Source organism: Serinus canaria, chromosome 2 (assembly GCF_022539315.1).
Source record: "Serinus canaria isolate serCan28SL12 chromosome 2, serCan2020, whole genome shotgun sequence".
NCBI classification, from domain to species: domain Eukaryota; kingdom Metazoa; phylum Chordata; class Aves; order Passeriformes; family Fringillidae; genus Serinus; species Serinus canaria.
The window spans coordinates 21395120-21416376 of NC_066315.1; the positions used below are offsets into that span (position 1 = coordinate 21395120).

Genomic DNA, 21257 nt, shown 5'->3' on the forward strand with positions numbered 1-21257 from the left:
TAGTCAATTGATTCACTCAAATGACATAGCTGTTCATATAACACAAAGGCCACCCTCGGGTGCCATTTGTGTTGAGATACAGTCAGCCCTGTTTGCAGCAGCTGTGGTCAATCCCAGCCTGCATTATTTCCTGAGCTTCAGGGCACATCTCCCTTGCCCATCTCCTCTCAGCCTTCCTCTGCCATTTATTGGCCAGTCATAGCATTTTACATCAAGATTGATCACTAAATAGAACAGATAATTCACTGTTCTGTTTGATCAGCTGTGATTCATTGATTTTTAGCATTTTGATTTGTGAACCCCAGGAGTCCTTCATCAGAGTGTTATTCCTTTCAGACACTCCTCTTAAATAGGCAATTATATACACTACCTAAACAGACAGGCTACTCCCAAGTTACTTTCACCCATTCCCAAAGCCTGGTTTGTGGACCTCCAAACCTTCATTTCTAGCTACAGTGGTAATCATGTGTTTATGATAAGCAGCTCTGGAAATCCGAGCTGCAAGGAGACCAAGAAATACAAAGGTATTCTCTTCTCCAGTGCTCTTCCCATCTTGGAAGGCAAGATAAGGTGTGTGAGCAGCATGTCAAACCCTCATTGTCACATTGTGGTTTTAATATACCACCATCTAAGTGAGTCTAAGAAAGATGAATGTTGTCAGTGTAACTGTACCTTTCTATTATGATTTTGAATTTGTGGAAAAGCCAGTAATTTCTGTTCTACATAATTGACTTCCAGTGTAGGGGAATAAAAAGTAATTTTTCAAAATTCACTGTTTCAATTTGATTAGAATTATTTTTCTCGTGAAATCATAATGGCTCTTAAAAATAATCCCCTGCCAAAAATTTAGATCACCATGGCTACTACCGTAATTTAAACTGACGCAAGTTTTGCTTGCTGAGTCAGTTATGTATGCTCTGCATATATGTGCAGTCATCATAGCTGAAGTATAGACAGTACAGCAGCCTGGTTCAAAAATATTAATTGAAAAATTAATTGACTTGGATCAGAAAGCTTCTTCTATGTGACTGAGATTGGATGAAAGAAAAAACAAAGTGTAGTGATGAATGACCATGTATTAAGCTGGGGTTGCTTTACAGTGTTAGGATAAAGGGAACTGTAACAGGTCCTATTTTATTTAAAGTTTTTATTGATTGTCTAGAAGAAGACCTAGCTCACAGGTTAATTAAATATTTAAGCTATTCCAAATGAGGAAATAGAAATATTATTTTGAACAGAAAAATCTCAAGAACTTGGAAATAAATAATTTTGGAGGATAGGAAAATTTCAGTATAGAAAGTTGGGTGGCATTTAATGTTGGTGTATTGTGACAGAAGTCACAGGAAGTGTCATGTAGAGATGTTAATAAAAGGAAGCTTTTTAGGGTTGGGAGGAAACAACAGTAACCTCCTCCATCCACCCAGTCACAAATACCAACTGACTGTAGAGGTTTTTAGGTGTTCAAGAGCTGTTATAAACATTCTGTAATGCCTGTGCAAGTCTGTCCTGCTTCATACCAGCCCTTTCCTGGCATTGTCACAAGCATCCTGTAGTTATGGAGCCAGGAGATTTTACTGCTGTGGTGCCAGTATGCAGCAGTAGAGGCTGGGAAGTTACTGGACAATCAGTATGGGATTTGGAATTTAGGCAGAATAAAGATTTACTACAACAGTACATGCCAAATATTGATCTTAAGCTTATCTAGGTCAGGAGATGGGCAGGTGCCCTTCCAAAGGGGGGCAACAGAGCTGACTGAAATGCCTGTGAACCAGCAGGGGTGGTCCCAAATCCTTTCTTTTCCTCTGCCAGTGTTGCACTTGGCCACCACTCTCCACCCCCACACCTGCCTGTTCTGCTGATTTTGGCACGTGGGGCTGCTTTGATTCAGCAGTTCAGCCTGATAAGCTGGCGTTGAGCCACGCCGTTTGTTAGGCTGGTGCAGTGCTGGGTTAGTAAATGCAACCAAAGCTGCAGCAGGTCTGAGGAGGAGTGGGGTAGCCCAAGAGAAGGAGCAAGAGTCCACAGCCAGGCCAAAGAGGTGGGGAGGGAAGGGTTTTGCTGTGGAGTAGCTGAACAGTAATGCTGCACTCCTCATCACTCTGCAGAGCTCTCTGCTCAGGCTGGCTGGGTTGGAGGATTGAGATGGTTACCATGTGCAGCTTCACCTACAATTTAATTTTCCTGTCTGCCAGCTGGGGATAACCTCTCAAAGGAATGAAGCGATTATAAATCGGCTGTCGAGGTATTTGAAGAAAGGGTATGTGCAAGAGCCTGGATAAAGTTCCAGCGCAATGTTCGCCTCTGTCTGTGCATGAGCTTACGTCAGTGAATTACTGAGATGAAAGTGGAAGTTTGCACTGCAGGCTGCAATGGGAATGTAGAGAGCCTCTTGAGATGGGTTTGTCTGAATTGTTACAGTGGTTTGTTTAAAAACAAACAACCCAAGTAAAAATACCCTCTTCCAAAGTGATACCTAGCTTTGCTTTCACAACAGGCTTTGGAAATTAGAGATTAAACCTAAGATTAAAGCCACGTTAAAATGAGGGGGGGAAAAAAGTGCTTGTCTCCTCACTGCCCCATTGAACATACATTGGATTGCTTGAACACAGAATACATCTGCTTTAAACTGCTTTCATCAGATGCATACTTTTATTAATAGACTCAGGATAAAGTTGTTTGGAGAAAATGTAACACGTGCCTTTGTGGCTAAGCAAATCCAAGCTTTCCCTTTCTGCACTCCCCCAAACTAGGCTGATGGTGCACTAGGTATAAAGCTGGCTTAAAACCCCAAGCAGCTGAGCTCAGTGTGATGTTATCCTCAGAGCTGATGTCACAAAATCAGCTGAGGTCTTGAGTCAGTAGAGAACTCTAATGCTGAGCAACTGGAAAATATCTGTGCATTAACTTCTCATTTCATATTGATCCCCAAACAGAGTTTCAAAGAACTCTATTACAAAAAAAAAAAAAAAAAAAAAAGGGATTACTTTTTCATGTCTTGTAAAGAATACATTATGCGTGTGGCTTGAAACTCAACTTCCATCTGCCTTCCATGACAGTATTTTATTTAATTCCACGTCTAAGAGACAAGGTTTGGAAATGAAATGAGTTTGTGTCATACGCAGTTCCTGTAGAGATCAAAGGCAGACCTGTTAATGCAACTATTGCTATTCATGAGTTTCATAGCTGTGTGAGTTTCAAGTTAATTATAAATGCTTGTTTAATCACTTAACAATAGGGTATCGGAGTCTCATCTGGGCATAATGCATATGGCTCCCACTTTTTTTAATTAAAGCAAATTCCTACCTTTTTTCCCAAGAAATTAATTTTGGTGGTAATGCTCTAGGCTCTAGCAGGTCAGGATATGCAAATCTTCTTTTACATGTTGGACTGTTGCATGATGGATGTCTTTATTTTATTATCCTGTAACTGCCCCTCCCTCCCCTTTGAACACAGGGGTTGTACAGTAGCCTGGTTTTCATTGTATGTGTCATAAATTGCTCTAGTTCATAGAGTAGAATTCTTTTTGTGACATGTTACTAAAAATTGTGTGCATTATCCCCAGGACATAATGCATTGTGAGATTAATGTATTTATCATTTTAGTTTATGAACACTTTGTTTAATGGGTTTTAAACCTGAAGAGGTAAGTAGGGCACCTGTCTGACCTTCATATCACAGACAACTGTGCTGTATTTGAAGACTGAGGATTAAGACTAATTATTTTAGTTAAGATAAATGATTTCAATCCCCTGGAAATTAAATTCTTGTGCACTAGGGGTACCAGCCACAGTGCCAGCAATGCCTGAGGCACTTGGAGCAGCAAGGATTGCTAGATGAGAAATACAGATGAATCTACTTGAGCTGGAGAGAAGGGTGAAAAAGCCTCAAGTTCTACCTGGGTGTAGCTTCCTCCACAATCCTGGATCCTGATTGTCCTCAGAGATGAGATGAGCAGAATGCTCTGATCAGGCACCATGTGGGGGCTTCTCCGTGTCAGCCAAGAGTGTCATATGCAGTTGTCATTGCACTCTGCTGTTTCTGAGGAAGAGCAAGAGAGAGGAATAAAAGAAAAACTCAGAAATCCATCAGTTGTGCTTTGGAGGAAGAAAGTTCCTTCTTGACTTCTGAGGTGTGGGGTTAATTATAGTCATCACACTGCAAGTGCCCAGTGATAGTCATCCCCTGGACCTCTAAAGTACAAAGTGTTCAGCACATTCAGATTGCAATGCTAAAAAGAAGCACCCCAAGCAAACACTTGGGCTGGCTTCATGAATGTTCTAGAATCAAACATTATTCTCTTAACTCTTGACATTGATTATAAGCCTTAAACACCTAGAACTAAAATTAAAGCTGTTAACCCCAATTTTTTCTCACAGCCTGAGTCTACTATCTAGTAAACTCTTCTCTTGTTGCCAAGAAATGACACCTGAATTTGCTTAGGTTCAGTGTACAGCTGTTGGCTGTCTCTGTCAGCAAGACTAAAGGTCCTCAGCTGACTTGATCTTCTGCAGTTTTGTTGTTATGCACAGTGATCCAGCCTTCTCTTGCAGGAAGAGGAGGTCATGCTCTTCAGATGGTCAGTCCCAAGGCTGCTTCACTGTCCCCTGGGTTTTTATCTGTCTCTTCTCTGAACCCTTCTGCTTTCCAAATCCCTTCTGAACCTGGGTCTGAGAACCAAGCTGTGTTGTAGTCCTTACTGGATTTCTGACTACTGTAGTAAGGAACTTTTTCCCGATGCCAGGGATTGCACAGCCTTGGTATCATTCTCCATTTGCTGAACAGGCCCTGAGCAGACCTCCTGTGTCCCATCCTCTGCATGGTTGGGTTCCCTGGAAAGCAGTGCTGGACACTCAGCCCAGCTGAAACCTGAGTCACCTGTGGTGGAGGGGAGAGTTGTGTAGCACTACTGATTTTCCTGTATGAGGGCCAGAGCCAGTTCTGAGTAGAGGATGTCATCATCTTCACTGCAAATCTTGTTCAAGCACGTGTAGTTTGCCATTTGAGGTCCTGCTTGAGAACTTACTTTCAGCTGAAAACATCAGTGAAGGTCAGAGTCTGTTTACTTCTAGAGGGATGTTACATTCACATTTCCTTTTCTTCATACAAGCTTAGTCTGCTGCTATTTTAAAGTGTGATTGTCAGTAGAGCCTTCTTGATGTAGCACATTAGGAAGATGCAATATGTAAATGCTAGAGTTGGCATCTGTGGCTAAAGCACAGGGAACACTCCTTTTCTAGGAAAATGTTTTCCTTTAGATAGATGAAAATCCTATTGTTTGGCTGAGGATTGACCTCACACATGGACAAAAGGTTAAGAGACAGAAAGGCTTATCCATTTGGCACATAGGATTCAAAGCTAGGCATGCTGCCAGTAAGCTCAATCAGAGCAGAGGACACAATTTTACATAAAGTTCATAATGGCTTTTTTTAAATGAGCAGGAAGCTTTCTTTTTCTAATCAAAACATAGATAATTTAAATATCTCTTTCTTTGGTAATATCCTGACATTGTCCATGGATAAGGGACCCCCAAAGGAAAAGCTAAGTGATCACAGCTGCCTGTGTCAGCCTGCTCCCAAAAGAGATCATCTGTCCAGCACACATCAGTGGGAGTCTGCCTGACAGAGGGGTGTGTGCACAGAAACCAAATTGCAGGCTTGGGATCTAAATAGGATTGTGATCTTTGATTTTCAGTCTGTGTCATAGCTTTTCTCTGTTTATTCCAGTATATGGAATCTGACAGTTTGCCTTTGCTCAGGTCGCTCAGGATTTTATTTTCTGTGTTATATTACTGACTTAAAAAGAACCAACAAACAAACAAAGCCCCAAACCTCCTAAAACCAGTGTTTTTCACTTTTCAAGAGTTCAGTTATAGAAGACAGCAGTGATGATAGCAGGAAACCATTCCCCAGCTGAGAGTTCACAGTGATGTAAAGAGCAGTTGTGAGTATAAGAAGGGGTTACAAGTGAAGAAATGTTTTTTTTAAGGTTAATTGTATTTCAGGAGAGGCAGTAGGGTTCATAGAGCAGATGGCACAGGAAGGATTGCTCAGAGAAAGTTTAAACTTAGTAAAATCTCAAAAATCAGATTAAGAAGACAGATGGGATTCTGGATTGGAATGCTACCATTTAGGGATTTTTTTTGGTCTTTTTTTCACTTTCCCAAATTATAACCTTAAAGATGCTGGAGTTTTTTATACAGCTTACAATAATTTTAGTACTACACAGCTGGGAGGGTGCTGCACTTAAGCAGCTGTTTTCACAATAAGTAGTAGTTTTGGTTTGCACTCATTTGAAGAACAAGTGGGAGGTTTAGTGTTTAAAAGAAGACAAAGGACTATAAGAGAACAGATCTACACTAGACTTGCTTGAGCATACCTATACATCAGCCTTGATCTTTTTGTGGGATTTACCCCTGCATTTGCTGGTTTTGTTTTCTCTTTTCCCAATTACCTTCTTTTCCTACTTTGGGATTCTTGAAGCAGAGTTGAAGGGTTGCACTGTTTAACATCTGCAAATGGCCCATTCCTACCTGCACTTACAGACAGGGAGACACAGGCTTTTTGCCCTTCCAGAAAGGGTGTTTTTGCCTGTGGTTTATCTCCTGGAAATGACAGTTATCCTAAGTGGTTGTTGTTTTGGACCTGAATCTTTTCTGTAAGAATATAATGGCAGGACACACACTTGTGGTGCAGACAAGTGACTCTGGCTCTGTACCTGTGCCCACCAGTGCTACCAGCCAACAGGAAAGACATGCCAGACAGATGAGGTCTGATAGAGACACATTCACACCACACCAGTCAGGAGCCAGGTGCATCAGACAGGGCTGTGGCTCAAGCACAGCCTGTTCTGACTGTGGCTGGCTTGTCTGGGGAAGTGAGAGAGACCACAGCTGCCCTGGGTCTATCACCTCAGCCCAGGGTCTATCACCTCAGCCATCTCTGCTTTGCTCTTAAATGAGGAAGCATCAGCACTCTTCACCTTTATCTCCCATTCCTCCAGGACCTCACAAGTAGCACAGAACAAAGCTCCTCCAGAACTCAGCAGACATTTCTACTGTACATACAATAGTGTGAGAATGAAGCAGGCTTGGTTTCCCTCATCTTTTGCAATGCTTTCAGTTCCCTGCCTTCATCTGCAGCTGTGCTTCTTCTCTGAGTCCATGTGTCTTTAATTCTGTGTGAGCTCCTTGCTGTGGTAGGCTGCAGAACTCAGGAATAATGTACCTGCTTTATTATACCCACAGTTTGCTGAGAGTTCCAACTAAAAAGCTTGCCAGATATTTTAAATACTCTATTCCTTAGTTTAAAGTAAGTCTTCTAAACAGCTTCTGATTGATTTCATCCAGTGTACCTAGTCTTTCAATGTAAGACTTCCCTATTGATTAGAGATCAGACTGATCTTGAGTCACTTGTCCTTACTCTGCTGTCTTATTTCCCTTCTCCAGTTCCCCTGATCCTCAAGAAGTGCCTGAATATATCCTAGCAAATGCAAAACTTACTGTCTCTTTTTATAGGTTTTTCTCATCACGTCACTGTTTGAGAGGATGTTTTCTTCAATAATTTCCAGTTTTAAGCTTTTAATCATTCAGTTGCAGTGGAAATTACAGTGATAACGTAGGTTTGGTGTTCGTGACTTCACTGCTGCACTAGATAAGAAGAAGGAGCTGTCGCGTGGGAGAAGGCCCTGAATTAAGAAAATTGTATACATTTCACATGTTTGTCAGGGAAGATAACACATGAAAAGGAATTAGGATTGTTCAGGCTGCTAGGGCTTTCTCTATCTGCTCAGGGAAAAGCATGTTAAATATCAAAAAGGAGAACACAAGCCCGGTGTCTGATCTAGGGACTGTGTTTGGAACAGCAGTTCCAGTCTGCTGCCTTTCAGGACATCAGCATTCTGTCTTGAGTGATTACCTTTGTCATTTCTGTTTAGAAGAAGGATTTTGGAAACCCCTGTCCTTCCTTATCAGAAAGAGAGAGGGATGCAGAAAGAGAGAAGTATGCAGAAAGAAGCCCATACATAGCTATGGAGTGGGAGATAAAGAAATTTCCTGTTGGAGATACCCATGGCTAGCTCTCTGATTTGGGAAGAGAAAGATGGATTTGTGAATACAGGAAATTATTTTTTTTTCTCGTGATCAATTTTAGTAGTAGTCTCTCTTCTAGAATTTTGAATGTATATAAGGAATTAAATTTATATGATCCTTCTGTTGTTTTCTTACCCTCTTCCTTATTTAGTATTTAATATTCCAGAGCTCCCTGGTTCCTTATATGTGGTTGTTTTTAGAGAAGGTTGAACTACCATGTTACTGAAATTGCCAACAGTGGTGTTCAGCTTGTCCTGTTCTCTTGCTTTTTCTTTAATGCACCACCCATAATTCTTAACCTCATCTATTCTTGCATTCTTTACTAAGAAATTCAAAGTGAGAAATGCTAAGAGTGCAGCTATCTGGCTTTGGATCTAAGCTTATCCCTCCACTTTGAAAATTTAAACTTACACTGTTTGTCCTCCTGTTTGTAAATAGATGAATATATATATTTTCCTTCATTGATTAATGTGGCTGCCTTTCACATACTCAACATTTCACAAGTTGCTTGGTAGTCAAGGCAAGGTTTCTAAGGAGGCACTCTGTACTGGACATCAGAGTATGTGGACACTGCTTTTCAATGTACATTGCTTCCTTTGACTACTAAATGAAAAACTGGGAAGAAGTCCAGAATCTTTAATAGCTGGAATATATTTCATGCTGATCCCATCTAAATTGGCATCCTCCATTGCCAAGTTCTAAAGCAATGGCTACAATGATGATGAATTTCTCTAATGGGGTTTTTGTTCAGGGCTGCTTGATATTGGTGTTTTCAGTACTGTAGGATTTTAGAGAAGGTCTCTGCTTATGAAAGGGCCTAAGATATTGATCTTTCTGGCTTAAATGCCCTTAGGACAGATGTGCTGATACTTTTGTGTTAGGTCCTCATGTCCTTTTAAACTTCTAGGTTGTTACAGTGTGTTTCTCCCCGTTCTTGGTTGTATCATTTCGCTATTGAAACTCACCATAAAGATTTTGTTAAATTCTGTGTTTTCTTCTTGGTGTCATGTCTGGTTGACCCAGGGCTTAAACCAAAATAAGTTCTTATAAGGCATTAGTAATAGAGCAGAACTGTACCACCAGTACAGTTCTGTAGGAATCAGTGTAATGTTTTTGAATATATATGATCAGGAGGTCATGCCCTCTTTCCTGGGCATCACCTGCAGAAATGTTTACACATGGAGTGGAAGGAGAGGATCTTGCTTGTGGGAGGCTGGAGCTTCCTGACACAAAAAGGGAGTTTGCAAAATACCATGTACTACCTTAGGGAATGGAGTAAGCTGAGATAGGGAACTTCATGCAGGAACAACAGAATTTCCAGATATTAGGATGGGAATGAGAGAAAGGGGGTGTTGGAGAGAAAAGAGAGAGGGAGGTGTTCATTTAAGAGGAAGAGGCCAACTGGAAGTGAAAAGAACCCAAGGAATGTCTTAATGGAAGCATTGCTGGGTCTTTTGAACACAGCATTGGATTTAAGTCATGGTTATTGCAGAAAGGCAACAGCTGCTGCTTTAGAGCATGAGGCAATTGAACTATTGTAGGCACAGAAAAATAATCATAGATACAGAAGAATGCCTTCCAGAGGGACTGTCTTGCACAAGCCACTCCATTTTATGTAACAAAAGCCTGGTGACACAATGCATGGTTTAGTCATAGGAGTGCCCAGAGTGGACAAATATTGTACATCTGGAAACATTTAAACTAGTAATTATTTTCTGGAAAAATGGCAAATTACTCAAGAAAAATGTAGTCCATTGTGTTGGCTTCAGACTGCAGGATGTATGATTCTCCTGACTGCCTTAATCATCACTTTTTTGCTTCTCACCATTACTATGTGGGGACAGGTGATACAGTAGTGTCAGGGTTGCTGCTGTCACTGCCAGCACTCTGCATCCCACCTGGTTGTCCTGTGCTTTGAGGATATGGACATGATCCTGTGGGACTTCTCCACCTTGGTTAGACATCACCAGGAAGTCCTGTGCCAGCTGGGGCAATCTCTCCCACCAGAGCTGAAAATATCTGTAACTGTAAAATAACTGTAGCACAGCTCGCTCTATTGCCCACTTTCTTCCTGGGCTTCTGTCACAGCAGATTTCTGCCATTCCATTGCTACACAGAGAGAATTCCTTTGGGAGGGATTGTGGAGCATACCCAACTTGCAGCCTTTCCCTCTCCCCACTGCTGCTGGAGAGGAGTGGCTGGAGCAGAGGCCCAGCAAGGCAGGGACCTTACAGAGAGTTTCCATGCCCCGCTGTCCGTGACTAACACAGAATGTTTGATAGCACACATTTAGAATTGCCATAGTACAGCAGTACTCTGTGGTTGACATGTTGCCTCTCAAAGGGAGCGTTGCCTGCCCTGGAGATGTGCTGCCCAGCTGTATGTGAGTCACAGGAGGCATGTGAAAGATAGATGCCTCCACAGTTGAGATTAGTGGTTGGGCAATAATTCAGGACATGGTCTGGCTTGTAGCAGACTCTGCAGTGTCTCTGAAGAGTGACTGCCTGAGATGGAGAGCTTCAGGCCAGTATAAGAAGTCATACATGGCACCAAAATGTCAGAGCTGGTGTCTTTTCAGTCATTGATGTGTCAGCATGTTCTAACTGCTGCCTCCCACAGAAGCTTTTCAGAAAATAATTGCTGTGGTTGTTTTGTCATTACAGAAGTAACACTGAAGGTCCATGTAAGCGATGCCAGCACCCATCAGCCAGTAACTGAAGCCTTCATTGAGATTTTTACCAACCAGATCTCCATTGCATCTGGAACCTCAGGAGCAGATGGCACTGCCTTCCTCAAGTTTCAGTATAAGTTGGGCAATCAGCTGATAGTGACTGCTAGTAAACATGCATATGTGCCAAATTCTGCACCATGGAAACCTGTAAGATTGCCTGGTAAGAGATCTTTATTTTTGTTCTGAGGTAAGATATTGCATCTAAAGGAAGCTACATGGTTTTGTATGATGTGTTTTAATGCTTGGGATCCTGGGTGGGAAGAGAAACATCTACACATTTCAAAAATAGTAACACTCCTTCCTCAGTTAAGCTGCAGCATCAAGGCTGAGTGGAGATTCACTCTCCTTCTGAGAGGTGGACCTGAAGGTCCTCGGTGCAGTGCTACATCAGTTTTCAAACACCTGTTGGTGCTCCTACAGCTCCATAGAAAAGAGAAATCTATTCCAGATATTTTTCTTTCTGGGAACTCTGTTTCCAAGAACTTTGTTTCAGCAGCTGTGGTGTATTCTTGCTTCTCTTCCAAGGTGTAGCAACAACTGTTGCACCACAGGCTGTAGTGTACAAAAATGTCCTGTCTTTTAGTTCTTAGCCGTGTCAATAAAACAGTTTTAATCTGCAGTTATGTTATCCAGATGTAAGGACTTCTACTAACTTAATTAGCATGCCTTTGCTTCTTCCACAGGCAAACAAGTATAACAATAATACTTGCATGTTAGTTTTTATCAGACTGCCTCAGAACCTTACATTAGTTATAGGAGAGGAAAAATTGAGTCATGAAGCCTATTTCTCTCTGCTAAAAAGGACAGATTGAGGGTGGCTTTCAAACTTTGAGATGTAACATCTATATGAAGATCATATCCCAAGTTTCATCTGCCCTTCTTGTAATCCTCAGCTACAATTCAGGTCCATGTAATTTGGGAATGGTCTCAGACTTGTATTATACCCAAATCACACCTGAATAACACACACCTCGGGTTTGATAATTAGCCCAGGCCAAAGCCAAGGGAGGTTTTAAATGCACTAATATTTAAATAGTGTATACATTCCCAGGGCAGTGTTGAATTCCATGCCTTGGCTCCATTTTATTTATTAATATTAACATAGCCAGAAGGGCTGCGTGACTTGCTGCAAGGTCGAGTAGCAAATGTTATTTGCAGAAGGGGAAAGGAACGTGAATCTCTTCAAACCCAGAATTATGCTTTAGGCAATTCAATGTGCTGTTTACTTATCTGCTTTCACTTGCTTCAGATAAGATAGGAGTGCCTTCTTCCACATTTTCTGTACTGTATTCCGCTGTGGTTTTCAGCTTCTTAATGGAGCTAACAGCAAAGACTAAGTCAAGCTCTTTGGGGTGTGGCCGAAGAATAAGAAGCAACTGAAAAGAGTTACAGCCAGGAAAATTTCAAATAAGTAAAAGGCAACAATTCAACAGTATGCAACAGTAAAAGTAAAAGGCAACAATTCAACAGTATGCAACAGTAAAAGTAAAAGGCAACAATTCCCAGGGAGCAACAGTAGCAGCTGTCACAGCTGGTCTGTGGCTGATCAATTAATTCAGTTGTAAATTAGAAACCCAGCCAGGTTCTATAAACTGGCCCCTGGGTTGACACCCAGGGGCTTCAACCAATCACCAATGGACTATGATCAAATTACTCCATGAACTTCCTAAGCTGCAGACATCTCACTGGCCAGGAAACTGGGAGGTGTTAAGAGCAGACCAAAGAGTATTATAGACTGGGATGTTTCAAACCTGCCATATAAAGCTGGGGTCAACCAATAAAGGTCTCACTATTGCTACAGAGACCTTGGGGGTGTGTGTCTGTCTGTCCTGACCCACCCCTCCATGTTGCAAACAGCAAAATTGCAATGGGTCCTGCAGAAAGGTTGGGAAATGTGCACTTTTAAAGACATTCAGAACTCAACTGGACAACCCCTGCTTGGTGGAAGAGATGACACCTAGAAGTTCCTTCCAACCATAATTGTTCTGTGACTCTGTTTAGGAATTTCCCCTGAGTTTTCTTCTCTTTGAATAAGGTGAAGTGCAGCTTTCTCAGCATACTTCATGTAATTTAAATGGATGAAAGTATGCAATAACCATGTCTTGTCTCTTTCTGACTTATACCCTAGGTCTTTTGAATGAGATGTACTCTTCTGTAGCCTGGACTTTGTTTGGTTAGTTTTTTGCTTGGTGTTTTTCTTGAATACTGATTTTGAGGGAGGGGAATGAAACAGGGCATTTTTGTTTTAGTAAATCATTGAAGTTAAAGAGCAGTAATTGTATAGGTTCCACAAAGTCTTTCTTTTCATGGCTGAAACATGAGCTCAGCTCTGAAAGTAGATTCGTTTCACCTCTGATCGTCCCCCAGTGAAACTGGTAGATAGTTTGCCATTGATTTAATTGGAAGTAGAGTCCTTTACTTTGCTTCCTGTACCTTGAACCTATTCCTTTCTTTGATTAAAGAAACAAGTTATAACTTGATATGCCCTATGTAGATTTGATAGGGTTGTTCTTTGAATTAGTCCTGAAAAGGTACATGACATACAAGTTAAGATACTTAGGCCTTTATATTTTGTGTTGACTAAGTCCCCTCTAGTCTTTAAAAAACTTTCCAACTGTTTGTATTTAAATGCCTATCATGCTTTTAACTAGCATGGTATAGAACTTTGGAAAAATGTGTAAGTTGTTTGGTTGTTACTTTTAAGCTGGTTTGAATGATGGGGAACAGGCAGCACATTTCAATCTTCGTTCTGCAGTATGCAGTCTGGGCACTCCCATACAGCTGCATCCTCATTTCCCAGGAATGCTTGTTAACAGTCCTAGGAGCTGTCCCCTGCAGAGCAGATCCCCCACTCTGAGAAGCATTCCACCCAGGGCAGTGTTTAAGCTGCCATGCTGTGTGCTGTGGTAAATGAACTATGGCCATATTTACCTCAAATGGGAAAATTATAACCATGAGCAGGGAGTAGGTTTGAAAGCTAAAGGGTGGTAATGTACTTTAGCAGAACTTGGCCAAAGGATCAGGATTCCTGCATCACAGACAATGTGCTTTTGTGATGGTGTTATGCTGAAAAGCTGTGCAGCCACTGAACTTGTGATACTGTTGCAGTAGTTTCAAGGAGTAAACATCAAGGGTTTTCTGTTCTTATAATTTGGCCAAAATTAGCTTCCCTTATATTAACAAAAATAATTACTACCTCTTTACTGCTTAATCAGAAGGATTATTTATTTACATAGTGATAAATGGTAGGAGGAAAAGATTTAAGATCTCTTCTTCTGTTAAAATATTTATCAGCAGTGCCATGACTCCACTTATTAACAGTTCATAAATTTAACATCACTTGAGTTGTTGAAGTGTTCATGATGGAAGATGTGTTCATCTGTCTACTCTTAACTACGCTTAGATTTTTCTTTGTAAAAAATTTGGAAGAAAACATTTGTGACTGGTAATCCTTATTTAAAATGACACTTCTTTTGGAGCAGTGTATGCAATGAAGAGAGTGGCACAGTTCAGAATTCCTTGGTAGAGGCAGTGTCATGGTTTAACTCCAGTGATCAACTAAGTACCACACATCTGCTTCCTCCTCCCTCAGCCTCCGTGGGGTGGGGAGGAGAATCATGCAAAACTAGGAATTCTGGGTTGAGATAAGAACAGTATAATAATTAAAATAAAGTAAAATTTTATAATAGTAATAACAAGAATGAGACTTAACAGAAAGAGAGTGGGGAGTAAAACCGAGTTAAAGCAAGTGATGCACAATGCAATTGCCCAGCCCATCCCTGAGCAGCAGTTGACCCCTGCCAGACAACTCCTCCCAGTTTATGCACTGGCCATGACATTCTGTGGTATGAAATTTCCCTTTGGCTAGTCTGTCAACTGTCCTGTTCCAGCTTCTTCTGAAGCATCTCCCTGAGAAGGTATGGAAAACTGCAAAGTCCTTGACTGAGGGTAAGCACTACTCAGCAGCACCCGCACCATCAGTGTGTTATTGACATTGTTGTCATCCTGAATCCAAAACCCTGCCCTGTACCAGCAGCAGAGAACAAAACAGCTGCATCCTGGCTGAAACCAGGACAGTCAGTCAAAGAAAACTATAGTGTTCTCTGTGGTGAAATACAGTTTTAGGAGCAGAGGATGATGGCTGTGGTATTTCTGGGAGAGGAGAGCTCATCTGGAATTGCTTACCTGTAAAATAAGGTTAAAAACTGGGAAAGCAGAGTATGGTATTTCAGGACTTGTCCTTGGCATAGCCATTCAGGGAAATGTGTGCCCAGCTCTGGATCCATGCTTCAAGAAGAATGTTTAAAACTGTGGACTTTAATTAGGAGTGGTTAAAATGCACTTTACAGGGAAAGACTTGGAAGTGCTTAATTTATTTTGTTCATTAGCAAGAAAGTTCATGGGGTAATTTGATCATAGTCCATCAATACCCTCATAGAGAAGAGAAAACGGGTCTGAGAGAATTCTTCTGTCTAGCAGGCCTGTATAAAAAGAAGATCAAATGTCTGGAAATCGAACCTCTATAAATTTTGATGGGTAAAGAGTCACATTGTTTAACTGCCCTCATAATTATTTATGAGAACATTGATGTTGTGGTGTGCTCTTCACACTGGACACTGTAAAATAAAACTGGAGGTTTTTTACAACATGTTTTCAAGTTCTGGTACAGCTATTGAATCTGCAGCAGTAATTAATTCAGGGAAGGCTGTAGTTATACAGGAATAAGGCTGGATCCTCACTGTCATCCTTCTGGCCTTAAAAGCTGTGTCTTTCTGTCATTGTCATGCTGAGAAGGGATTTTAGAAAAGCCCAAGGGAAGTTTAGAGGTTATATATTCGTTATAGTCTGGCACATATGGAAGAAGATGTTGGCATGGTTGATTGTATTGAGCTCCCCAGGGTGTCTAAATTATATTAGCTTTCTTCATACAAATTAAGTTATTGGAGTAAAGACAAATTTTGTAATTGTGTGGCCTTAGAGCTACTTGCACTAGGCTTTCTTACTTATGTTGCCTAATTTGTAAATCTGTTTCACATTTGGGCATTGGAAAGAAAATGCCCAGCTGTACTTGCAATAACGTTTTATGTATTTTTTTTAATTTTAATGTTTATATATATCATTAAGACCATCTCTTAGATGGAAGCTTTTTCAGGGTGTTTCTCCTAGTTTTTTTCTCCTTTCTCCCCTGCTTCTCCCAAACATTAAATTTTTGATCTTTAAAAGGAGAATATATTTCTTAAAGCAGAAATAGTGTAGTGTTTGTATTGGTAGCTAACATCTATATGGTCTCTTGGATTAATTAATGTGTATTAATTAAGAGGAAATTCATAAAATTCCAGAAAATCAGAAGAGTTTGTGTTGTTCTTCTGTTGACTGTTTCTGAGAATGCCTTCCTCAGCTTGCATTTACTTCAGACTAGGATGAGTACTCTCCAGGTAAGGGATGCTGCCCAGTTATTACTAGTTATTAATAGTAACAAGGTATTACCAAAAAAAACTAGTCTGCATTAGTCTTCTTCCATCTTTGAAAGCCACATGTGGACTGCAGGCAGTCGTGCTCCTTACTGTTTTCATGGGTGCAGGAGGCAGGTGGGCTCTGTGGCTAATTCCTTCCATATTTTGGGTCTGAAGAACTTGGCATGATATTATATCCTGTTATTCACTCTGCAAAGATGTGTGAGCACACTGACACAGCCCCCTGCAAGGAGTGTCAGTACCCAGTGGGAAGGGAGGTCCTTGCAGGTAGACTTCTTGCAGCAAATAGCATTTATCTGTCCCCTTTCACACTACTGATAGGATGACAGTAGTTCTGCTATTAATAGCACTTCCCTGTGTAAGTGGTGACTCAGTACATGCTGCATTTTAAAGCAAATTGTTCTGACTCAGTGATCATACTTTGCCTTTCTGTATAACTTATGTAAGCATCTCAAAGTTCTTAGAACTTTAATTTCATTAAAATATTCCTGAGGTAAGAAGTATAGCTGTTGCACAGAAAAATAACTCAGCCAGACTGAGTTAGCATTTCAGTTCTCTTTATGTATTTCTTGTCTTTCTGTGGAGCTGGGAATGTCTTCATATAAGGCACAAAACCCTGCTTTACAGTGCACTCTCCAGTGCTTCGAGCTGCCATGCGTGACGTGCAGGAGTCAAAGCACAGAACATTTTGTTTAGTTCAGTAGCTGCTCTGGCAATTTAACTGTTTGGTTCAGAAAATGTATGTGGTTTCTGCCATGTATACAATATGATTTTAATAGTTTGGGTGGCCTGCTTTTGCAAAAATGTGAAGAAAGTAAGCGCTGTTGTTGGTGGATTATGTTATAAGAATTGAAAGATGTGCCACTTCAATCCCTTCTCTCCTGCAGTGTTCTCCTCACTGAGCCTTGGCCTTCTTCCTGAACGCTCAGCTACTCTGATGGTCTACGATGATGTAGTCCAGATAGTCTCAGGATTTCAAGGTATGCTGGCTTTGGGAAGTCAGAATTGAAATTGGAGGGATGCTAAAGAAAAAGTCTGACAGCCCAGTGCTTTCTGAGCTCTGTCCTGTGAGTGAGACTGGTATTCTTTGGGGAGTTCAGAGTTCCCTGAGGAATGCTTCTCTGTGGGATTGTTTTACCAAATTAATAGCTGAATTCATCCCTGACTGCTGGGACTAGGGAATTCAAGTTACATGGTAATAAATGAGTTTGGACTTTATAGTGCCATTTGAGAGCTAGAGATTAAATTTCTTACACTATCTGTTGGATGTTTTTTCATCTAGCCTCATTTAACTATCCTTGAAGGAGACATTTTCTGGTGTTTTAATGTCTAAGATTTTTCTCTGTTTTTTTTTTTTTTCTTTCTTCCTATTGTGAATGACTTAGATGTTTAGGACATAGAAAAACTGAAAATTTCTTGTATCTGCATTGTTGTATACCCTGTATAAACTTGCTTTTCCTGTGAACCCCTTGTCAGACTGCCTGCAAACCCAAGTCCTACACATTGAAACCCACTGTATTAGAAAAATTAAGTTTATATAACCTTTTTGTAAGGCCAAACACAGATGTTAAATAGCTGTAGTATCAGTTAGAGGAACAGTGTTTTCTGAACTGCACAGTGAAGATTAAAATGTTCATTTGACTTAGGGGTCTGACATAAATTAGTCCAACTGATGTGCTGGCTGAGGTAAGTCTGTTAATAAAAGAACAGGGGATTTTAAAGATACTTTGAACCAGGGCATATCCTTCCTGTGGGCGCTCATTGTGCATAAATGGTGTCTTACTCACAATAAGTCCTATGCTTGCCATCATTTTAAACTCTACTGTGTAGTTAATAAACAAGGAAATAGTGCTCTCAATAGTATTCCAAGATAACCTTGTTTTATCTTAGAGAATATAATACAATTATGCCTTCTGACATATTTTTTAGTTAGAAGCCATCCAGACACAATAGGCTTTTCATTAGTGATAGCACTAGATATGGCTGGAGCTGGAAATGCATTAAACAAATTAGGTAGCTGATGGAATGCTCAGAAGGAGCTGGAGAAAGAGCTGCTGTACATATATTCTGCAGTTTGAGAGCTGGACATTGTCTGATGGGGTAAATTAGATGGATGGTGAACTGAGCTAAAACACAAGGGATTCCATTAGGCAAGACACGAAACATTGTTTATCAACAGTATTCCATCATCATGCTGTATTAAATACTCTTATTCTTATGCAAATGTGCTAATATTATGCAATTAACTGAAAAAGAACAGTATTTTCATGTTCACAGCTCCCTTCAAACAAACAGGGGATGCTAAAGGACTAGAGGGACATTTAACAGCTGAGTGAGACTCATAAATATTTTCAACATGATCTTCTTTCCTTCAGTGAATTGATCCAATGTGTTAACAATATATGTGAATCAGAATCGTTAAACTGCTTCTTCTGGGATAGCAGAAAAAAGCATAAAGGAAGAAAGGGGTACCTGGAGTATGCTAAGGATTGGGATTTGAACTTGCAGTCTTGCCCAGTAAAATCTATTTTATGGGTCCAGTCCTCATTTCTTTTCTTGGGACTTCTCTTGTGATGAAGCCTAAAAGAAAGACAGCCTAGACATTGTTCCAGTATTTGAATGGAGCCTCTCTAGTCTCCATCCAAAATCCTTGTGACCTAGTTTTTCTGTTATTTCTCTAATTTACTTCCCAGTAACCTCACACTGTTTCAAAAGAGCTGATCAGGAGTTACCTTAGTGCAAAAATGAGAGCAAACCAGAACTCATTAAACCAGGAACAGAGTGGGAACACTGGTGTTTGAAGCAGCAGTCAAAGGGAAAGAAAGGCCTGTCTTGGTACACTAAGTTACCAATTGCATTTGAATAATTAATCAAGCAAGCAATGTATTATGCAGTTGAGAAGTTTGTCTGAGTTGATGCAGGATGGCATTACAATCCACTGTCAGTAATTGTGAGGGATGGGGCTTGCCAGCCCCTGGGTCACTGAAGTTCTTCAATGGCAGCACAGTGATGGGCTGAATTTCAGTGTGTAGTGAATGGAGGCTGTGTGGGGACCCTGTCTGTCTCTGACCCATGAGCAATCAGAGCATGAACTGGTGAGACTTCAGATGTTACTTCACATAGATTAAACCTCAAATGCTGGTGTGGTGCCAGATGTCACATATGCAGTGTGACAAGAGGTGCCTTACAGGGACTCCTTGAGGTTGCTTCCTCGGGAGTGTACTGGCAAACTGGAGGTGGCAGCATTTAAATTTGGCTGATGTGTTGACAAGAGGCTGTTTAAAGAAGGTAAGATCAAAAAAGGAAGGCAGGAAGGCAGGCAGGAGGCAGGAAGGCGAAGGAAGGAAGGAAGGAAGGAAGGAAGGAAGGACAGGAAGGAAGGAAGGAAGGCAGGAAGGAAGGAAGGAAGGAAGGAAGGAAGGAAGGAAGGAAGGAAGGACGGAAGGAAGGAAGGCAGAGGAAGGCGAAGGAAGGAAGGAAGGAAGAAGACAGGAAGGAAGACGGAAGGAAGATAAAAAATGGGCATCTTCAGTAATAGAAGCAATACTACCAGTGATAAGTGCCTACTTGTTGGAAAATACTCTTAAGAGTCTGGTCAGCACAAGTTTCTACCATTTCCAGTTCCCTTAATAAATCTGTACCCAGACATATGCCCCAAAATCCACTATGGCCTCTGATAAAGGAGAACATTGGATTATCTTCCAGCAAGGAGGTGACAGAAGGTGAAAGCCTTGGTAGCTGCTTCCCTCATAAGCTTTTCTCTGGAAGCTCTGTCTTCTGCCCCTTTGGAGTCTCTTGCGAGGTGTGGGAGACCCAGCTGAGGAACTGAGGGGAAAATCAGGGTGAGTGCCAGGTTTTTGGTGAATAATCAGTGTGGAGAAATTTGTTTTTCTAGGGTGTGAATTAACTACTCTGCACTGATTTATTAAATGCACTGTCACAGAGGAGGCTGTTTCTTCACCCTCAAAGCTTATAGCTGAGTTCATTGTTGTGCAGGTTTTCTGCCATAAGAAGGCTTTTTACTGCTTGTAGTACTGAAGGAACTGGGGTTGGCTTTCTGAACCCTCCTTATCTAGTTAAAATTTGGCAGCTCATGCATCCCTCAGTGCTAAAATTCATCTTTTTTTTTTTTTTAATAGAAAACCCATAAACTACTCTGTTGCAGACTCAACAATAGTTACTTGGTTTCTAATGTTTGCTTAGTTTGTATCTTTGGAAATAAAACACCAGCTCTTGGCACCTGGGATAATGCATCTTAACCAGTGATTTTTACATTGAACTATTGGTGATAATCCTAAGGCCAGTTTCTTTGTTGTGGGTTTTTTCCCCTGTTTTTTCCTTTGGGTATGTATACCCATGGGCTTTAGGAGCCCACTCAGCAGTGCGGTCAGAGGGTTCCAAAGTGCCTGAGCCCATCGGTCCCCGAGGAACAGCAAACTGCTACTTGCAGAGCACACAGGATAAATCCTGCCTGAGTTCGTTGCAGTCAGTTTTGTTAATCTTTTACATAGTTTTCCATTTATGCTTAGAAATCAGACAAGAAAGGGTTTTTTCCCATTTCACACAGGTGTTGTTTAATGACTATTTTAAACACTTAAGGACACTTACTGCCAGTCTTGAGAGCCTGCTGTAAACACTAAAAGGTTCCAGAAATTAAAAATAAAAGCAATTTCATAGCTTTTTCTTGCAGAATTACCAGAGAAATGACAGCTAAACAACGATCAGCTCTTTGGAGGTGCTTACTCCTGTACTTTTTTCCTAGCCAATACAACATTTTGTCTGTTGAGTTTTGTTTTCTCACAGCTAGAGCTCTTGCTGGAAAATTATGCAAGAAAGATTCCAGTCTCTAGGTTAATGACACCGGCAGTTACAAAGCTTAGGAGGAAGTCAAGCTTGTTATTCTTTCTCACAGTGAAGTTACATGTAACCTAAAAGTGCTGCCAGAGACTAATGGGGGAAAAGATGCA

General features: G+C 40.9%; 1 protein-coding gene across 6 annotated transcripts in view; it reads left to right on the forward strand.

Annotated features, from left to right (window-relative positions):
- FAM171A1 (family with sequence similarity 171 member A1) overlaps positions 1–21257 on the forward strand; it is an 87621-nt gene that overhangs the window by 39235 nt on the left and 27129 nt on the right. For 2 of the 6 annotated variants that reach the window (XM_030233961.2, XM_030233925.2), the window contains exons 2-3: positions 10749–10976; positions 17178–17270. In XM_030233961.2, coding sequence (XP_030089821.2) covers positions 10749–10976; positions 17178–17270 — 321 coding nt within the window. Of the gene's footprint in view, positions 1–10748; positions 11004–16138; positions 16252–17177; positions 17271–21257 lie in introns of those variants that run through there. The other 4 variants (XM_050971539.1, XM_050971541.1, XM_050971540.1 and 1 more) reach the window with 3 other exon arrangements.